General features: G+C 42.5%; 1 protein-coding gene across 9 annotated transcripts in view; it reads left to right on the top strand.

Moving 5' to 3' along the window:
- The window catches only part of RNF170 (ring finger protein 170), a 46,947-nt gene that overhangs the window by 16,017 nt on the left and 9,232 nt on the right, over positions 1–21,698 (top strand). For 7 of the 9 annotated variants that reach the window (XM_077943572.1, XM_015145267.3, XM_077943571.1 and 4 more), the window contains 3 exons: positions 10,109–10,184; positions 13,995–14,103; positions 18,587–18,660. In XM_077943572.1, coding sequence (XP_077799698.1) covers positions 10,109–10,184; positions 13,995–14,103; positions 18,587–18,660 — 259 coding nt within the window. The remainder of the gene's footprint in view (positions 1–10,108; positions 10,185–13,994; positions 14,104–18,586; positions 18,661–21,698) is intronic. The other 2 variants (XM_077943574.1, XM_077943575.1) reach the window with 1 other exon arrangement.

Raw genomic sequence — 21,698 nt, 5'->3', positions numbered from 1 at the left:
GAGACTGTCAAAATAGGGAAAGCTGAGGAAACAAATCATAAAATGCTTGAAGGAAGGAGGGATGTCTAGCTTAGGGAAGGGACTCTTGGACAGTAAAACTGTCTTTGTGATGAGGGCTTGGTCTTGTTAAAGAATAAAATTTTAATTTGTGCAGCAGCAATAGAAAAAAAAAAAAAATTAGAGCCAGGCTCAGTGGCTCACGCCTGTAATCCCAGCACTTTGGGAGGCTGAGGTGGATGGATCACTGGAGGTCAGGAGATCAAGACCAGCCTGACCAACATTGTGAAACTTCCGTCTCTACTAATAATATAAAAATTAGCTGGGTGTGGTGGTGGGCGCCTATAACCCCAGCTACTCGGAGGCTGAGTCAGGAGAATCTCTTGAACCTGGGAGGCGGAGGTTGCTGTGAGCCAAGATCACGCCACTATATTCCAGCCTGGGTGACAAGAGCGAAACTCCATCTCAAAAAAAAAAAAAAAAGAATTAAATTTATTCTGCATGGTTTCATGGGCAGAACTGGGGCCACTGGGACAGTGAGTGGAGATAAATGATGAGATTTTCACTCAGCCTACAGTGACATCTTTTCAAGTTACATAATGTGCTCCCGATTACTTGGACATTGTCTTGAGGTAATCAGTGAAGTAATCGTGATTACTGAGGTAATCATGATGTGTTGGGGAAGGGATGGCATGTGTAGTTTAAAATTCAGACAGGTCTCTTTTTTTTTTTTTGAGACAGAGTCTCACTCTGTCTCCACCCAGGCTGGAGTGCAGTGGCACAATCTTGACTCACTGCAACCTCCACCTCCTGGGTTCAAGCGACTCTTCTGCCTCAGCCTCCTGAGTAGCTGGGACTACAGGCACACATCACCATGCCTGGCTAATTCAGACCATTTTTAAGTGTGTAATTCTGTGGCGTTAAGTACACTCATATTGTTGTGTAACCATCATCACCATCTACTTCTAGAACTTCCTCATCATCCCAAACTTTATTTTATTTTTTTATTTTTAAATTTTAGATTTTGGGGGTGTGTGTGCAGGTCTTTTACATGGATATATTGCGTAATGGTGAGTTTGGGCTTCTAGTGAACCCATCACCTAAATAGTGAACACTGTACTCAATAGGTAGTATTTCAACCCTCACCCTCTTTCAGTCTCCCCACTTTTGAAGTTCCTGATGTCTATCATTTCCATCTTTATGTTTAGCTCCCACTTAATAAGTCAGAACATGTTATTTTTCTTTCTTTTTTTTTTCTTCTTGAGACAGGTTCTCTCTCTGGCGCCCAGGCTGGAGTGCAGTGGCACAATCTTGTCTCACTGCAACCTTCGCCCCCCAGGCTCAAATGATCCTCTCACCTCAGCCTCCCAAGTAGCTGAGACCACAGGCGCACACCACCATAGCCAGCTATTTTTTTGTATTTTTGGTAGAGACAAGGTTTTGCCATATTGCTCAGACTGGTCTTGAACTCCTGGGCTCAAGCAATCCACCCACCTCAGCCTCCCAAATTTCTGGGATTACAGGTGTGAGCCACTGTGCCTGGCCTGACCATGTGGTGTTTAATCTTCCCTAACAGAAACTTTATGCCCATCTAAGTAACAACTACCATGGTTCAGCTCTGGGTAACCTGTGTTCTACTTTGTGTCTCCATTAATGAGCTAATTTTATGCACCTTATAAAGTAGAATCATACAGTATTTGGGCTTTTGTGTTTAACTTGTTTCACTTAGCATAATGTTTTCAAAGTTCATTTATGTTGTAACACGTATTAGAATTTCCTTCCTTTTTATTGATAAATAATATTTCATTGGGTATGGTGCTCACACCTATAATCCTAGCACTTTGGGAGGCTGAGGTAGGAGGATTGCTTGGGCCCAGGAGTTGGAGACTAGGCTGGACAACAGAGCAAGACCTTGTCTCTAAAAAATATTAAAATTTAAAATTTTTCATTGTATGTACATACCATATTTAGTTTCTCCATTCATTTGTCAGTGGTCATTTGGGTTACTCCCACCTTTTGGCTGTTGTGAATAATGCTGTTAGGAACTCTGGTGTACAAGTATCTGTTTGAGTCTATGTTTTCAACTGGAATTTCTGGGTCATAAAGTAATTTCTATGTTTAACATTTTAAGGAACCTCCAGACTGTTTCCCACAGTAACTGCCCTGCTTTATATTCCCACCAGCAAGGCACCATGGCAGTTTCTCTACGTCCTTGCCAACACTGTTATTCTCTATGTGTGTGTGTGTGTGTGTGTGTGTGTGTTTTAAATAATAACTATCCTTATAGGTATGAAGTGGTAACTCATTGTGGTTTTGATTTGTATTTCCCTACTGAGTAATTATGTTCAGCATCACTTCACATGGTTAGTGGCCATTCATCTGTCTGGTTTTTGAGGTTTCTTTTTGAGATAGGGTCTCATTCTGTTGCCCAGGCTAGAGTACAGTGGCGTGATTATGGCTCACTGCAGCCTCAAACTCCCAGGCTCAAGTGATCCTCCCACTTCAGCCTCCCAAGCTGGGACCATAGGTGTGCATCACCATGCCCAACTAATTTTTGTATTTTTTGTAGAAACGGTGTTTCACCATGTTGCCCAGGCTGGTCTCAAACTCCTGGGCTCAAGCGATCTGCCCACCTTAGCCTCCCAAAGTGCGGAGGTTATAGGCATGAGCCACCGCTCCTGGCCCTAGTATTTGATTTTCTGTTTCTATATTACTTCACTTAGGAAAATCACCTGCAGCTGCATCCATGTTGCTGCAAAGGACATGATTTCTTTCCTTTTTATGGGTGCATAGTATTCTATGGTGTATATACACCACATTTTCTTTATCTAGTCCACTATTGATGGGCATCTAGGTTGATTCCATGTCTTTGCTCCTGTAAATAGCAACACCAGAGTTTTGACCTGCTCTGTTTTTATCCTGGGCCAGTTCACTCCTCCTTAGGCAACCTGATGGTGCCCTGCTCCTGGGACGTCATCATATTGATGCCAAAGTTAGTGGGGACACCCAAGTGGCATATTGCATTACAGCTTAGAACTCCTAGGCTCAAACAATTCTCCTGCCTCAGCCTCCCGAGTAACTGGGACTACAGGTGTGCACCACCATACCTGGCAGTTTGTCTGTCTTCTGTGGAGAATTGACTATTGAAGACCATTGTCCGTTTTTGAATTGGGTTGTTTACTTTTTTGTTTTTGAGTTATGAGTTCTATATATATTCTGATATTATTATCAGATACAGTCATACCCCATAGATATTTCAGGTTTGGTTTCAGACCACTACAATAAAACGAATAAAGTGAGTCATATGAATTTTTTGGTTCCCTAGTGCATATAAAAGTTATGTTCACATTATATCATAGTCTTTGAAGTGTACAATAGCATTATGTCTAATAAACAATATACATACTTTAATTATAAAATACTTCATGGTTAAAAAATGCTAACAGTTATCTATCTGAACCTTCAGCAAGTCGTAATGTTTTTGCTGGTGGAGGGTCTTGACTCCATGTCAAGGCTGCTGACTGATCAGGGTGGTGGTTGCTGACAGTTGAGGTGGCTGTGGCAGTGTGATTTTTTTTTGAGACAGAGTATCGTTCTGTCGCCCAGGCTGGAGTGCAGTGGCATGATCTCAGCTCACTGCAACTTTCACCTCCTGGGTTCACGCAATTCTCCTCCCTCAGCCTCCTGAGTAGCTGGGATTAAAGGCATGCACCACCATGCCCGGCTAATTTTTGTATTTTTAATAGAGACGGGGTTTCACCATGTTGGTCAGGCTTGTCTTGAACTCCTGATCTTGTGATCCGCCCGCCTCGGCCTCCCAAAGTGCTGGGATTACAGGCATGAGCCACTGCGCCTGGCTGGCAGTTTCTTAAAATGAGACAACAAATAAAGTTGCCACATTGACTGACTTTTCCTTTCACAAAAGATTCCTCTGTATGTAGCATGTGATGCACTTTGATTGCATATTATCCACAGACTTTCTTTTCAAAACTGGAGTCAATCCTCTCAAACCCTGCCTGGCTCTGCTGTATCTACTTTGTTTATGTAATATTTTAAATCCTTTGTTGTCATCTCAACAATGCTTACAACGTCATTACCAGGATTAGATTCCATCTTGAGAAACCACTTCTTTTGCTCATCCATAGGAAGCAACTCCTCATCTGATCAAATATGGTCATGATGCAGCAGTTTGGTCACATCTTTAGGCTCCACTTCTAATTCTAGTTTCCTTGCTGTTTCCACCATATCTGCAGTGACTTCTTCCTCTGAAGTCTTGAAACTCTCAAAGTCATCCATGAGGGCTGAAGTCAACTTCTTCCAAACTGCTGTAAATGTTGGTATTTTGATCTCCTCCCATGAATTAAGAATGTTCTTGGCGGGGCATGGTGGCTCACGCCTGTAATTCCAGCACTTTGGGAGGGCGAAGCAGGCAGATCACTTGAGGCCGGGAGTTTGAGACCAACCTGGCCAACACTGGTCAGCACAGGGCGAAACCCTGTCTCTACTAAAAATACAAACATTAGCCAGGCATGATAGCACACACCTGTAATCCCAGCTACTTGGGAGACTGAGGCACGATAATTGCTTGAACCTGGGAGACAGAGGTTCCGCCAAGCCAAGAGTGTACCACTGTACTCCCAGCCTGGGCAACAGGGTGAGACTGTGTCTCAAAAAAAAAAAAAAAAAAAGCTGGGCGCAGTGGCTCAAGCCTGTAATCCCAGCACTTTGGGAGGCCCGAGATGGGCGGATCATGAGGTCAGGAAATCGAGACCATCCTGGCTAACCTGGTGAAACCTCATCTCTACTAAAAAATACAAAAAACTAGCCAGGCGAGGTGGCAGGCGCCTGTAGTCCCAGCTACTCGGGAGGCTGAGGCAGGAGAATGGCGTAAACACGGGAGGCAGAGCTTGCAGTGAGCTGAGATCTGGCCACTGCACTCCAGCCTGGGCGACAGACAGAGCGAGACTCCGTCTCAAAAGAAAAAAAAAAGTTATTGGCTGGGTGCGGTGGCTCACGCCTGTAATGCCAGCAGTTTGGGAGGCCGAGGCAGGCAGATCACAAGGTCAGGAGATCGAGACCATCCTGGCTAACACAGTGAAACCACGTCTCTACTAAAAAATACAAAAAAATTAGTCAGGTATGGTGCGGGTGCCTGTAGTCCCAGTTACTTGGGAAGCTGAGGCAGGAGGATGGCATGAACCCGGGAGGCAGAGCTTGCAGTGAGCCGAGATCACGCCACTGCACTCCAGCCTGGGCGACAGAGTGAGAGATCTGTCTCAAAAAAAAAAAATTTTTTTTGTTATTGAGCATAGCCAGCCTTCGTCAATGATCTTAGCTATATCTGGATAACTTGCTGCAGCTTCTGCATCAGCACTTGCTATTCCTAAAATAAAAGTTTGGGCTTCGTCTTTCCTTAAATGTCATGAACCAACCTCTGCTAGCTTTCAACTTTTCTTCTGTAGCTTCCTCTCCTCCCTCAGCTTCACAGAATTGAAGGAGGGAGGGACTTGGTCTAGATTAGGCTTTGGCTTAAGGAAATGTTGTGGCTGGTTTGATCTTCTATCCGGAGTACTCAAACTTTCTCCATGTCAGCAATAAAGCTGTTTTGCTTTTTTATCATTTATGTGTTCACTTGACTAATACTTTTAATGTCCCTCAGGAATTTTTCCTTTTAATTCACAACTTGGCCAGCTAGCACAACTTTTGCCCTAGCTCGACTTTCGACATGTCTTTTTCACAAAACTTAATCATTTCTGGGTTTTATGTGAAATGAGAGACATGCAAGTCTTCCTTTCACTTGGACACCTAGAGGCCACTGTAGAGTTATTAGTTGACCTAATTTTAATATTGTCAATGCCTCAGGGAATAGGAAGGTCTGAGGAGAGAGAGAGAGACTGGGGAATGGCTTGTCAATAGAGCAGTCAGAGCATACACAATGTTGATTGATTGATTGATTGATTGCAAGTATAACCAAAATGTGACACAGAAACATGAAGCAAGTGCATGCTGTTGGAAAAATGGTGCCAATAGTCTTGCTCAACACAAGGTTGTCACGACCTTCAGTTTGTAAAAAACACAATATCTGCTAAGTGCAATAAAGGGAAACAAAATCAGGATTTCCTGTATATGATTTGCCAATATTTTGTCCCTTTCTGTGGATATTCTTCTTACTCTCTTAAGTGCCCTTTGATATACATAGTTTCTAATTTTGAGAAGTCATCTTTGTGTTTTTTTCCTTTTTTTGGCCTGTGCTTTTGTCTTATATATAAGGAATCATTGCCAAAATCCAGTGGCATGAATATTTTCTTGCTTTTTCCTATAATCTGTATAGTTTTAACTCTTAAGTTTAGCCCTTTGATGCATTTTGAGTTTTTATATTTTTAATATGGATATTCAGTTTTCTGGCACTTATTTGTTGAAAGAGGATACTTTCTCTATTGAATGGTCTCGGCACCCTTGGCACCCTTGTCAAAAAGTATTTGACCATTGTCTAAATCAGTTTGGCTTGTTATAACAAATAACCATAGGCTGGGTGCGGTGGCTCACACCTGTAATCCTAGCACTTTGGGAGCCCGAGGCAGGCAGATCACTTGAGGTGAGGAGTTCAAGACCAGCCTGGCCAACATGGTGAAACCCCGCCTCTACTAAAAATATACAAATTAGCTGGAGATCACTTGAACCTGGCAGGTGGAAATTGCAGGGAGCCAAGATTGTGCCACTGCACTCCAGCCTGGCAACAGAGCAAGATCTGTCTCAAAAACAAATTTGTGGCCAGGCGCGGTGGCTCACACCTCTAATCCCAGCACTTTGGGAGGCCGAGGCAGGCGGATCATGAGGTCAGGAGATCGAGAGCATCCTTGCTAACACAGTGAAACCTCATCTCTACTAGAAACACAAAAAATTAGCTGGGCTACTCGGGAGGGTGAGGCAGGAGAATGACGTGAACCTGGGAAGCAGAGTTTGCAGTGAGCCGAGATGGCGCCACTGCACTCCAGCCTGGGCGACAGAGCAAGACTCCGTCTTAAAAAAAACAAAACAAAACAAAAAACAAGGCTGGGCATGGTGGCTCACGCCTGTAATCCCAGCACTTTGGGAATTCAAGGCAGGCAGATCATAAGGTCAGGAGACTGAGACCATCCTGGCTAACAAAGTGAAACCCCGTCTCTAGTAAAAATTAAAAAATTAGCAGGGCATGATGGCGTGCAGCTATAGTCCCAGCTACTTGGGAGGCTGAGGCAGGGGAATTGCTTGAACCCAGGAGGCAGAGGTTGCATTGAGCTGAGATTGTGCCACGGCACTCCAGCCTGGGCAACAGAGCAAGACTCCGTCTCAAAACAAAACAAACACACACACACACACAAAACAAACCCCCCCCCAAAAAAAACAAATAACCATAGACTGGGTGGCTTAAACAACAAACATTTATTTCTCACAGTTTGAGAGCCTGGGAGGTCTAAGATCAAGGTGTTGTCAGATCTGGTGTCTGGCGAGACTCGGCTTCATGGGTTGTGGATGGTGGTTTTCTTGCTGTGTCTTTATACGGAAGAGAGTAGAGCAGGGAGCAGGTTATCTCATGTATCTTTTTGTAAGGGCAGTAATCCTATCACAAAGGCACCACCCTCATGACCTAATTACCTCCCAAAGGTTTTGTCTCCAAATACCATCATCATGGGAGTTACAGGCAGTATTTAGCAGCTTGGGCTATTTGTTCTTGTTTGGCTTCACAACAAGATGTAGGAATTCCTAAATCTGGTGGTAGAATATTTTAAAAAATATATTCTATTTAAATATATTTTAAATTTATATATATTTTAACATATAATTAAATAGAATATTATATATTTTAAAAATACATTTAAATAGGATATATTTTTTAAAATATTCTACCACCAGATTTAAGAATTCTTACATCTTTCTTATAGAAAGAAGCCAGAGGAGAGGCTTTCCAGTCACGTGGTTCATGTCTGTACTCTGAAACGTCATCACGATTTTTTTTCCAATGAAAAGGGAATGGTTTTCTACTCTCAAAGAATGGAGAAATGCCATTTAGCTAGGTATTCACTGGTATTTAAATGAGATGGTTCCTCTGCTAGTTAGATTGCTCCTTGACAGGGTGCTTTCATATAGTGAGTGCTTTCTTTCACAGATCATCTGTTCAATCATAAGAATGTGCCTTATTTTAAAATGAAGAATGCATCAAGCTTTAACAGGTTTAGGCCGGGCACGGTGGCTCATGCCTGTAATCCCCACACTTAGAGAGGCCGTGGCAGGCAGATCACCTGAAGTCAGGATCGAGACCAGCCTGGCCAACATGGTGAAACCCCATCTCTACTAAAAATACAGAAATTAGCCAGGTGTGGTGGCACATGCCTGTAATCCCAGCTACTCAGGAGGCTGAGGCAGGAGAATCGCTTGAACCTGGGAGGCGGAGGTTGCAGTGAGTTGAGATTGCGCCACCACACTCCAGTCTGGGTGACAGAGTGAGACTCCGTCTCAGCAACAACAAAATAAGATTTAACAGGTTTAAACAGAGTTCAGATTGTTTCATTGTTTAGATATTTGACTTTAAATTGCTTTTATGTCTTCTGTGAACTAACAGTTATATTTAGTTGATTTCTTTTTCTAAAATTTGCAGTTTTTTGCTAACAATTGAATAATCATAGGATAGATTTCTATACTTCTCCCTATCACATTCGAATATGAGAGTTCTTATCTCTGTTGGATATTGGCTTACCCAGAGAGTAAAGGCTCTTCTGTGGAGTAACCTTGGGACTGTGTAGACTTAAAATATTCTTGTTTAAGACATTTATGTTTAGAAGATACATTAATAGCCAAATGAAATTAAGCTGTGATAACATGTAACACTTTGCCCTCACCCTACCTACCAGCCTGACCAACACATCTTTCTTTCTTTTTTTTCTTTTTTTTTTTTAAGACAGTTTTTTGCTCTTGTTGCCCAGGCTGGAGTGCAATGGCACAATCTTGGCTTACCACAACCTCCACCTCCCGGGTTCAAGCGATTCTCCTGCCTCAGCCTCCCGAGTAGCTGGGATTACAGGCATTTGCCACCAAGCCCGGCTAATTTTGTATTTTTAATAGAGACAGGGTTTCTCCATGTTGGTCAGGCTGGTCTCGAACCCTGACCTCAGGTGATCCACCCACCTCGGCCTCCCAAAGTGCTGGGATTACAGGCATGAGCCACCGCGCCCAGCCAACATCTGACTTTCAATATGGGATGTTTTATCCCATCCATTTATGTTAGCCACTAACCGCTTGCCTTTGATTCACCATTTTAATTGTTAATGTCAAGATATTAGTGACATGTTAAGTTTTGGCTTTTCTGCCTTTTTTTTTTTTTTTTTTTTTTGAGACAGAGTCTTGCCATTGTCAGCCCAGGCTGGAGTGCAATGGCACGATCTCAGCTCACTGCAACCTCTGCGTCCTGAGTTCCAGCAATTCTCCTGCCTCAGCTTCCTGAGTAGCTGAGATTATAGGCACCCACCACCAAGCCTGGCTAATTTTTGTATTTTTAGTAAAGGCAGGGTTTCACCATGTTGGCCAGGCTGGTCTCAAACTCCTAACCTCAGGTGATCCACCTCAGGTGATCGGCCTCCAAAAGTGCTGGGATTACAGGCGTGAGTCACCACACCTGGCCAAGTTTTGGCTTTTCTACATTAAATAATTTTAGTTTCTGCTCTGTTCCCCTCCCCTAATACCTGAAAATTAGGAGAAGGATCTAATTAGATGTGGAAAAGCATTCAAATGCATAATAGTAGGTAAAATTAGATAACTGCTTATTTTGAAGAAATTTCACCAAAGAAACAAATGTTCTTTACATTATTTGTAAGCTTCCATTTACAATAGATTTCCAAGGTACTAGGCCTCTGGATTTTACCATTTGCCACTTAAACCTGAAATTGGCTAATAATCAGTGATCTCAGAAGAACTCACCACAGGACAGCCTGAAACGTACAGTCCCGGAAGTGAAGTGCTTGTATGCCATCAATTACATTAATTACCAGTAGTTATAAGTCAGAAAGTAGACCCATGAATAAAATGGATTCATCTGATAATATTTTCTATTCAAAATTTATTATATTCTATTCAACAGAAATGTACATCAAAACATTCACCCAGAAAACCAGGAGCTAGTAAGGGTACTTCGAGAACAGCTTCAAACAGAACAGGTATTGTATATATATTTATTTGAGGAGTAGATGTGATAGCTCCCTTTGCATGTGAAATTGTGATAGAACATTAGTAAATTACTTTTAGGAAACATGGGCTTCTTTCCGGCTTCAAATTACCTTATATTATTTTATAGATTGTATATTTGCAGAATGGGCAAATTGCCTAGCCTTAATCTATTCAGATGTCTTCATGTTTGTTTATTATTAATTTGCTTTAAAATATAGCAGTTTTCCTATTGTTTATTAGTGTAGAAATAATTGCTGTGTAATTGACCTTAATGAAATGTAGTGGAAAAACCCTTTTTTTCTGACATATATTCCCTAACATCTACAAAGAAATAACTAGAAGAGGTGGCTGTTTTGGTTTTTTTCTCCTTTTTTCTTCAGTTGCCAAAGTTGTAACAATAAAACTAGCTAGGCAAAGAAAAAAATTAATTTCTTTCCTGTTTGTTCTTTGCTTTTTACCAGATGGAATCTCTAAGAATTGGAGATATACTTTATGAAGCCTGGAATAAATAGGATATTGTACACCTTCATGCCGAGATATCTAACATCAAGAAACAAAATTAAAAATTCCTTTCCTACTGATCAAACTTCACTTCCAATAAGGGTTTCGTTTTTTTAATTAAAAAGAGACAGGGTCTCACTATGTTGCCCTGGCTGCTGTCTAACTTTTGAGCTCAAGCACTCCTCTCACCTCGGCCTCCCAGAGTGCTAGGATTACAGTCTGGGCATGGTGGCTCACACCTGTAATCCCAGCACTTTGGGAGGTCGAGGTGGGAGAATCACTTGAGCTTAGGAGTTCCAGACCAGTTTGGGCAGCATGGCAAAACCCCGTCTCTACTAAAAATACAAAAGCTAGCTGGGTATGGTGGTGCACAGCTATAGTCCCAGCTACTCAGGAGGCTAAGGTGGGAGGATCTCATGATCCTGGGAGGTTGAGGCTGCAGTGAGCTGTGCTTGCTCCACTAAAACCAAAGTGCTGGGATTATAAGTGTGAGCCAGCACGCCTGGCCCCAATAAGGGTTTTATAATTTATCCATTCACCAAATATTTTTTGAACATCTACCACATGCCATACATTCTCTAGGCATTGGGAATTCAATCGTGAATTAAACAGACAAAAATTCCTACCCTCATGGAACTTATATTCATTGATACAAGAATAACTTAAGCAGGGCCAGGCACAGTGGCTCATGCCTGTAATCCCAGCACTTTGGGAGGCTGAGGTGGGCGGATCACAAGGTCAGGAGATCAAGACTCTCCTGGCCAACATGGTGAAACCCCATCTGCACTAAAAATACAAAAATTAGCTGGGCGTGCTGGTGCACACCTGTTGTCCCAGCTACTTGGGAAACTGAGGCAGGAGAATCACTTGAACCCCGGAGGGGGAGGGTGCAGTGAGCTGAGATTGCGCCACTGCACTCCAGCCTGGTAACAGAGAGCGAGACTCCGTCTAAAAAAAAAGCAATACTTTAAGCCTATTAGTAGTACTCTGTTCCATAACAATTGTTACCCATAATTCATGTTGAGATAGGTTTTATAATTTACAAAGTGACTTCCCAAACAACAATCGTATTTAATCTTTAGACATAAGTAAGGCAATTATAATTATTCTCATTAACATATGAGACTGCTAAGATTTGCTAACACTGACGCTAGCGATTTCATGACTGGGTTCAGCTATGGAGGGGCCCCAGATTGAAGTGAATCTTCCAGGTCTCCTTGCAGCAGTGTCCACTCATCTGCCTCACCTCTTCCTGAGGCCCGGCACACAGCTCTCAGAGTGAAAATAAGGGTGGCGATGTAGTCTATTCTTTGCTGTCTAGTATGACAGCCACCAGCTACCTGTGGCTATTCAAGTGAGTTAAATAGAATCTGAAATTAAGTCTTCTAGTCACACTGGCCACATTTCAAGTACACAATGGCCACATGTGGCTCGTGGCTACTGTATTGGACAGCACTGATAAAGATTTCAATTACTGCAGAAAGTTCTATTGGACATCTCTGTTAATTGATTTTTGTCAGTTTCTTTAAAAATTAATAAGGAGAAGGCTGGGTGCAGTGGCTCACGCCTGTAATCCCAGCACTTTGGGAGGCTGAGGCAGGCAGATCACCTGAGGTCAGGAGTTCAAGACCAGCCTGGTCAACATGGCGAAACCCTGTCTCTACTAAAAATACAAATTTAGCCGGGCTTGGTAGTGGCCACTTGTAATCCCAGCTACTCCAGAGGCAGGAGAATCACTTGAACCCGGGAGGCAGAGGTTTCAGTGAGCTGCGATTGTACCACTGCATTCCAGCCTGGGTGACAGAGTGAGACTCTGCCTCAAAAAGAAAAGAAAAGGTGGAGAAGGGAACATAAAGTGCTGTACACTTTTTGTAGCATTAAAACTGACATAAGTGACTATAACATCAAGGTGTAGCCTTGGATCACAGAATATTCTGGTGATTTAGGGCTATTTTGGAAGTATGACCTTTTAGTTATGTTTATTATTATTTAAATTTATTAAATTTGTTTATTAATATTGAGTGGCAAAAATCTGATTCACTTAAGAACAGTTCCTATTTAGTAAATTTGATACTTTTTCTGTAATTAGATATTTTTCATGCTGGCAACTTTATCTGCTGGGTTCCATCAAAACAAGTTTTGATAAATAAGTATTTTTACAATACAATAACATAAGATATACGTTATGTAGACACTTCTTTTTTTTTGAGACAGGGTCTCTGTTGCCCAGGCTGGAGTGTACCAGTGTGATCTCGGCTCACTGCAGCCTCCACCTCTTGAGTTCAAGTGATTCTCCCACCTCACCCTCCCAAGTAGCTGGGACTACAGGTGCACGCCACCATGCCCAGCTAATTTTTGTATTTTGTGGTAGAGACAGGGTTTCACCATGTTGGCCAGGCTGGTCTCAAACTCTTGACCTCAAGTGATCCACCCACCTCAGCCACCCAAAGTGCTGGGATTACAGGTGTAAGCCTCCGTGCCCAGCCATGTAGACACTTTTCTAAGTCCTGAGGTACAATGAGTCCTACAGATAAATCCCTTGCCCTCATGATCCATCCTAGTGAGGTCATTGATACCTGGATGTTTCTTGCATACATGCAACACTTTTAAAATGAAAAAGACGTTGAAAATGAAAAAAGTGAAGACTTAGAAAACAGTTTGACATTTGATATTGTTTTCTTTTTGAGACAGGGTCTTGCTCTGTAACCTAGGCTGGAGTGCAGTGGTGCAGTCACGGCTCACTGCAGCTTCAACCTCCCAGGCTCAGGTGACCTCCCACCTCAGTCTCCCAAGTAGCTGGGACTACAGGTGCATGCCACCACCACTCTTGGCTAATTTTTCTATTTTTTATAGAGACAGGGTTTGCCATGTTGCCCAGGCTCCTCTGGAACTCCTGGGCTCAAGTGATCCACCTGCCTCAACCTCCTAAAGTGCTGGGAATACAGGCATGAGTCACTGCACCCGACCTCAATATTTATTATTGTTAGGTTATGCACTAGCTCAGCCTTGTGTTACTCAGAATAATTTATGTATTCCAGTAGAGTAAAAGATGAACTCTTGAGTTAATCTAAGTTTTTGTCTTTAAATTGTGTTTAGGAAGGAAAGTGGAGACCATGCAGCTTAAATAAAAACAGTATAGCCTCATAATGTTCTTAAAATTATAACCTTAAACTATTGCACGTTTACAATGTGATGAGGGTTACACACTGTTGACTCTGTTCTCAAATATAATTTAACATGAGATACTGTTGAGGACTACATGTGTTGTATTCCAATGTGTGCACCTGTGTTCTTATTAGGATGCACCTGCTGCTGCTCGACAGCAGTTCTACACCGACATGTACTGTCCCATCTGCCTGCACCAAGCCTCCTTCCCGGTGGAGACCAACTGTGGACATCTTTTTTGTGGTAAGCAAACAACACTATACTTGGGAAAAGTGACTGTTTAGACCAAGACCAAGACCTCTATGTGAACAAAGGCTGGATTCCTAATTTTCTCTTTGTCACATTTTGTATTTTGCGAGTAGGGTAGATTACCTCTGATATCCTGCTCTACTTGTCAACCAAGTATACTTAGCATCTAAATAATATACTTACTTATTTACTTTCTATTTAGTTTGTCCATGTAGCAGCTATGGGTTCAGAATTTAAAGAAACTATTCAGCTTCCCCATAAACAGAAGTGTGTTTCTTTGGACAGTAGTTCAAGTACATCCATAGCATGAGGGATTCACTGAGTCCCTCTTTGTTCATCACTCTTTGGGAGTTTCATTTATTATTCATCCTTCCCAGGGCAGGAAGGTTCTTCTCTCAAGAACCTGCCCAAGACCCTGCGTTGCCCTCCTGCCTCTTTTGACTCTGAGTTTGTACTGAAAGTCTTAAAGGTCTTAGTCTCAGTATGTTTGTCTCTGTCTCTGTCTGTCTCTCTCTCAACCTCTTGAGGTTTAATGAGGGAGAATGAGAACCCTAGAGCATGCCTTGGGGTAAGAAGGGAATAATTTCACACTTACTTAGTATCAGGAAGGAGTGCTTTCCACCACTCCTCATTTTTCCTGAATCTGCAGATTCAGGAAAATCTTCTATGGCTGATTATGCCATAGCAGGTTGAGGGGCAAAGTATCAGTTATTACAAGCCTATGTATTGGACATTAATATACTTCATCTAACCCCACCTATGAGGAAACAGGCTTTAGAGATATGAAGAAATGTTACAAAGAGACCAGGCACTGTGGCTCACACCTGTAATCTCAGCATAGGCAGGAGGATTGCTTGAGCCCAGGAGTTGGAGGCCAGCCTGAGAAACATAGGGAGACCCTGTCTCCACAAAAAATAAGAAATTAGCCAGGTGCAATAGCTCACATGTGCAGTCCCAGCTACTGGGGAGGCTGAGGTAGGAGAATCGCTTGAGCCCAGGAGCTTGAGGCTGCAATGAGCTGTGATCATGCTACTGCACTTCAGCATGGGCAGCAGAGCAAGATCCTGTCTCAAAAAAATAATAATAATACATTTTACAAAGAGTAGGCCAGCTGTTAAGTGACAGAGCCAATTTTTTTTTTTTTGAAATAGAGTCTCACCTTGTCGCCCAGGCTGGAGTGCAGTGGTGTGCTCTCAGCTCACTGCAACCTCCGCCTCCCAGGTTAAAACGATTCTCCTGCCCCAGCCTCCCAAGCAGCTGGGATTATAGGTGCCTGCCACCATGCCCAGCTAATTTTTGTATTTTTAGTAGAGATGGGGTTTCACCATGTTGGCCAGACTGGTCTCAAACTCCTGACATCGTGATCCACCCACCTTGGCCTCCCAAAGTGCTGGGATTACAGACGTGAGTCACCACACCCAGCCCAGACAGAGCCAGAGATTTTAAACCTAGGTTTATCTTCAATCCCTGTGCTCAGTTCTGCATGATTAGTGGTTCATACAATAGTAAACACTCGAAGCCACTTTGATTTGTCCAGTCACTAGACCTAGTTTTTTATTGTTTCTGTTTAAACAGTTGTGTTCAAGATAGGGTCTTATTGCTCCCAAAATGTAGGAAATTTTCATATAGGGACTAATTTAAAATGTAGCATATAATCATCCTGTAAATTGTGTTGGCCCTTTTGTCTAACTTCATAGTATAGAATTATTAGATACAGTGTTATTTGTGCAGTTGGAGATGGCATATTTGGAACCCATACCATGTAATGGCAGGGTTTTCTGTACCTTGTGCTCTTTCAGTAATCCAGTCTCATCATTGCTTCATCCACTCATTCCAGTCTCTTCTTTAAGGTTTTCACTTAAGTAACTAACAAAGTATAAAACGCTTATTTCAGTTTTTAATCTTTTAATTTTCTATTGGAAATGCTAATCACCAGGCAAGTTATGAAAGATTGGGCAGGGAAAATTAAATGGGCATCAGAGAAGGTAGATACATTTCTCCTCTTGAACCTAATCCACGTGACACTCCTTTCCGACATTTGCTCTTGCTGTTCTTAAAACCTGAAGTGTCCTCCCTCCTGTTTTCTGCCTATCTAAATCTCATCTGTCCTATGAAGTTCAGTTCAAATCCTTTGTTCTCTACAAGTTACTCTCTAATGCATACTTCTCTGCACTCCTTTTTTGTATTTCTTCTTTTTTTTTTTTTTTTTTTGTGAGACGGAGTCTCACTTTGTCACCCAGGCTGGAGTGTAGTGGCACAATCTGGGCTCACTGCAAGCTCTGCCTCCCGGGTTCATGCCATTCTCCTGCTTCAGCCTCCTGAGTAGCTGGGATTACAGGTGCCCGCTACCACCCCCAGCTAATTTTTTGTATTTTTTAGTAGAGATGGGGTTTCACCATGTTAGCCAGGATGGTCTCGATCTCCTGACCATGTTAGCCAGGATGGTCTCCACCTGCCTCGGCCTCCCAAAGTGCTGGGATTACAGGTGTGAGCCACCGCGCCCAGGCCTTTTTTTTTTTTTTTTTTTTTTTTTTTGAGACAGAGTTTCATTCTTGTTGCCCAGGCTGGAGTGCAATGGCGCGATCTTGGCTCACTGCAACCTCCGTCTCCTGGGTTCAAGCAATTCTCCTGCCTCAGCCTCCCAAGTAGCTGGGATTACAGGCATGCGCCACCAAGCCCAGCTAATTTCGTATTTTTAGTAGAGACAGGGTTTCTCCATGTTGGTCAGACTGGTCTCGAACTCCAGACCGCAGGTGATCTGCCTGCCTCGGCCTCCCAAAGTGCTGGGATTACAGGTGTGAGCCACTGTGCCTGGCCCTTTTTTTGTATTTCAAGTTAATATGACACAGTTGAAGATTTGCCTTCTACATTGATTTGAGTATGTCACCTGGGTCTCCTCAATTGGATTGCCATTGCTTGTTCTGAATTCTGAACACTTACTTGATCTGGAGGAATAAGGAACACAGGAGGGCTAAGCCAGGTTGCTCAGGCAAGAGCAAGAATACACAGAGGTTCCTGGAGGGAGAAGGGACACTAGTTCAGCACTTAGCACTTAGTTCAGATTCACAGTGGGACCTGGATAGTTGAAGATGCAGGTGTCCTACAAAAAAGAAAGTGGATTGGCTCCTTAAATACCAGACAGTGTTCAAAACTATTCCTTCACCTGTTATTGGCCTAAAGTTTGGTGCTTATACACTTGGCACACCTGTGCCTTCTTGAGGTCGCCAGACTCTGCCTTCAGGCTGTGTTGCCCATCTTCGGCTGGCTTGCTGCTTGTGAATACCTTCAAGCAGAAAAATCCAATCCCTCTAGTGCAAGAGTTGATTCGATTCTTGAACTGGACTATACACTTCATTAGGGCAGAGCATATAATCTTTTTGTGTCCTTTGATTCCTTGCTTGTACTATTTTTTTTTTTTTCTGAGATGGAGTCTTGCACTGTCACCCAGCTATAGTGCAGTGGTGTCATCTCAGCTCACTGCAACCTCTGCCTCCCAGGTTCAAGCGATTCTCCTTGCCTCAGCCTCCCAAGTAGCTGGGATTTATAGGCACCCGCCACCAAGCCCGGCTAATTTTTTTGTATTTTAGTAGAGACGGGGTTTTACTATGTTGGCCAGGCTGGTCTTGAACTCCTGACCTCATGATCCACCTGCCTCAGCCACCCAAAGTGCTGGGATTACAGGTGTGAGCCACCGTGCCTGGCCACTTGTACTATTAATACCTAATTACTATTAGTTAATACATTGATAATTTGGTTTTCTAAACTCTTTTAAAAGTTGTGTTTTGTAACATAGCAAATTTAGAACAGAAAATTTATGCTCTGATTTGTTGGTTGTTATATTTACAATGATGTTTAATTATTGTTTTATTTATATTACATAGGAAATATAATATTTTGTATGAAGCTTCATAGTATTAAGGCAGTTAATGTATACTTACTTTTGATTGTGTACAACTGTAGCTTAACTTGGAGGTTTTTTTTTTTTTGAGACAGAGTCTTGCTTTGTTGCCCAGGCAGGAGTGCAGTGACACGATCTTAGCTCACTGCAACCTCCAGCTCCCAGGTTCAAGCAATTCTCCTGCCTTAGCCTCCCAAGTAGCTGGGATTACAGGCGTGTGCCACCACACCTGGCTAAGTTTTGTATTTCTTTAGTAGAGATGGGGTTTCACCATGTTGGCCACGCTGGTCTCAAACTCCTGACCTCAAGTGATCCACCCACCTTGGCTTCCCAAAGTGCTGGGATTACAGGCGTGAGCCACCGTGCCCGGCCTTAATCTGGAATTTAAATTAAAACAATTTTAATGGCTAGGAGTTCTTACTAGATATGAATTTGCCTGAAGGTTGTCTGGATGAAGTAAAAAGTATTTTTAAATAAGGTGGTACTGTTAAAATATTTCAGATAGTTGAATCTTTCTGACGATATATGGACTTTAAAACCTCAATATTAATGGATTGTTTGTTTTGTTTTGTCTATTAGGTGCCTGCATTATTGCTTACTGGCGATACGGTTCATGGCTTGGGGCAATCAGTTGTCCAATCTGTAGACAAACGGTAATGTTTTGCGTGCAGAAAGCATAATTTATGCTATTTTGTACATTTTTATAGTTTTTGTATCTACATTTGGAATTATTCTTTTTAGCAGAACTTCATTTATCCAAATCTTCTTTGATGTTACTCTATTGTTTTTATTACTTTTTTTTTTTTTTTTTGAGAAAAGGTCTTGCAGTGCAGTGGCATGATTGTAGCTTCCTGCAGCCTCGACCTCCTGGGCCCAAGCAGTCCTTCCACCTTAGCTTCCTGAGTAGATGGGACTATAGGCATGTGCCACCATGCCTGGCTAATTTTTTTAATTTTTAGTAAAGATGAAGTCTCCCTGCATTGCCCAGGCTGGTCTCAAACTCCTGAGCTCAAGCAATCCTCCTGCCTCACCCTCCAAGGGTGCTGGGATTACAGGCTTGAGCTACCACGCCCAGCCCATGATTTTTTTTTAACTGTACCTGGCCCATGATTTTTCTTTTTAAACTGTCATTGAGATACCACTGAAAAAGGGAATCCTATTTGAAATCCTACAGTTGTAGTGAAAGACAACTGGTAAATGAATCCTTCCCAAAAATCCCAATAAAGTCTTTGTAGCAGTACCAGCAAAGGAATAACCAAACTACGTAATCAGACTTGAACATATATCCTCTACATACACTTGTTTTGAAAAAAATTTTTTTCCTTTTCAATTTATATTTAATCTGTCTTTTTCCAGTGAGGACCCAGATAGCTTTAAATGGTATATAATGACTTTTTTTAAATGTTTTGTTCCTTTTAGAGACATGGCCACATTGCATTGTCCAGAACAGCTTAAACCATGACAGTTAGCATCGAAGCCACCTCAGGAGGGAGGCAGTAAGTAAACATGAATGTGAGACTGAAATGTCACTGCAGATGAGACATGCCAAATTCTCTCCATTTCTTTGATAAACTGGAGAAATGAAATACTGAACAATTCTGAGAAACCAACAATCTCAGTTTTTAAGTATGACAACATAGGACATTTTATCAGTTATACACTGTTTTTCATAATTTCCTTTATATTTATTTTTCATTTAAAATAAAAAAACAGGCTGGGCGCAGTAGCTCATGCCTGTAATCCCAGCACTTTGGGAGGCCAAGGCAGGAGGATTACTTGAAGCCAGGAGTTCGATACCAGCTTGGGCAACAAAATGAGATTTCATCTCTACAAAAAAATTTTAAAAATAAAATTAGCCAGGTGTGGTGGTATATACCTATAGTCCCAGCTACTTGGGAGGCTGAAGTGGGGGGATTGCTTGAGCTCAGGAGGTTGAGGCTGCAATGAGCTATGATCATGGGACTGCACTCCAGCCTGGACAATAGAACCAGATTATATCACTAAAAAAAAAGTATTCCTCCACTTAACCCGTGGGTGGAATGTTCACACACACACACACACACACACACACTCTCTCTCTCTCTCTCTCTCTCTCTCTCTCTCTCTCTCTCCTTTGGCCTTTATTGTAGCTGTCTGTTTCCCCTCAACTGCCCTCTTATTTTGGTGTAAAGAGGGAGGTCCAAGTCATTTTCTTACCATTCTTGCTTCTACATTCCCAAATTCTGCCTCTTTCATATTTTACTTGTGGTCACATGGTCAGGAGGAAAACTGATGTTTCTGTATGCCTCTCTGGCTGATTTGATGTGTGACACAAGGCAATCAACATTGAAGCTTATGGCCGGGCGTGGTGGCTCACACCTGTAATCCTAGCACTTTGGGAGGTTTGAGGCAGGCAGATCACGAGGTCAAGAGATCGAGATCATCCTGGCCAACATAGTGAAACCCAGTCTCTATTAAAAATACAAAAATTAGCTGGGCATGGTGGTGCACACCTGTAGTCCCAGCTACTCGGGAGGCCGAGGCAGAAAAATCACTTGAACCCGGGAGGTGGAGGTTGCAGTGAGCCGAGATCGCGCCACTGCATTCCAGCCTGGAGACAGAGCGAGACTCCATCTCAAAAAAAAAATTTAAAAAAAAAAAAAAAAAAAATTGAAGCTTATTTGCCAGTACCACCTCTTGGCATCTTTTGCTCTCAGTAAGCAATATCCAAACCAAGGAGTAGGTCTGACATTACAAAAATAGTTCCAGGCCCTCCCCCTTCTTGGTTCTGCCCATGGCTTTTCATAGGGCATGTGTACAGTAGCCGGTGGTATCCTGTGTACCATCCATAAATTGACTAGAGGCTCAGAAGGTCGAGATAAAGTTGTCTTAATATCATAGCTCTTGGTTCTCTAAGCGAAGAGTAATTCATCCTGGAGGCAAGATAGATGGCAAATGCTTGTTCTACCTCCTGTTTTCAGTAGGCCCCTTTAGTAAATGGTCATGGAAATAGCAATACACAGGCCTTTGACTGGAACACACTCACTGCTTCTCCCCTTGAATATGTGTACACCAACCACAGTCCTACCACTGTTTCCAGGCTTAGCTCAGTATCAGGCTTTCTGACCACCCCAGAAAGAAGAGATCCTCGCTCTCACAGCAGCATTCTTGCACCTGCCCCAGGGCCATGTAAGGCTGTCAGCCAGGTCTGCGTCCCCTTTCATTGTGGGTGCTGTAGTCACCCTGAAGCAGGCTTGTGTCTTCATTTTTTTGGCATACCTAGCACTTAGCAGAGTGCCTGCCCCGCCATAGGTGTTCCATTAATGTGTATTGAAAGAATGCATTTTCATTAACAAATTTGTGAAGGAACCGATGGCTGCACCTGCTGTTCTCACCACCTTCTGTGCTTAGTCACACCTTCATTTAGCTGTTTGGAAAGCATGTAAGCAGTGGGAAGCCTTGGTTTTACAGCTGAACTGAGGAAGGATAAAACAACAACTAAATGATTTAAAACTAAATCGGCCACCACTCCTTCTTTTATGTCATCATACAATCATTAGTGACCATTTTCTGTAGGGGTGCTACGTCCTAAAGTGTATTTATTTTTCAAGGTACTGTTTCACTGTCAGATTACCCCAGTATGGTCCTGGGACATTTGTATATCCTTGTTACCACAACCATGAAGGAAGCATGGTTAAATGTATTATGTTAT

Source organism: Macaca mulatta, chromosome 8 (assembly GCF_049350105.2).
Source record: "Macaca mulatta isolate MMU2019108-1 chromosome 8, T2T-MMU8v2.0, whole genome shotgun sequence".
Lineage (NCBI taxonomy): Eukaryota > Metazoa > Chordata > Mammalia > Primates > Cercopithecidae > Macaca > Macaca mulatta.
The sequence above is the reverse complement of the archived record's forward strand: the minus strand, read 5'-3'. Positions and strand labels throughout refer to the sequence as shown.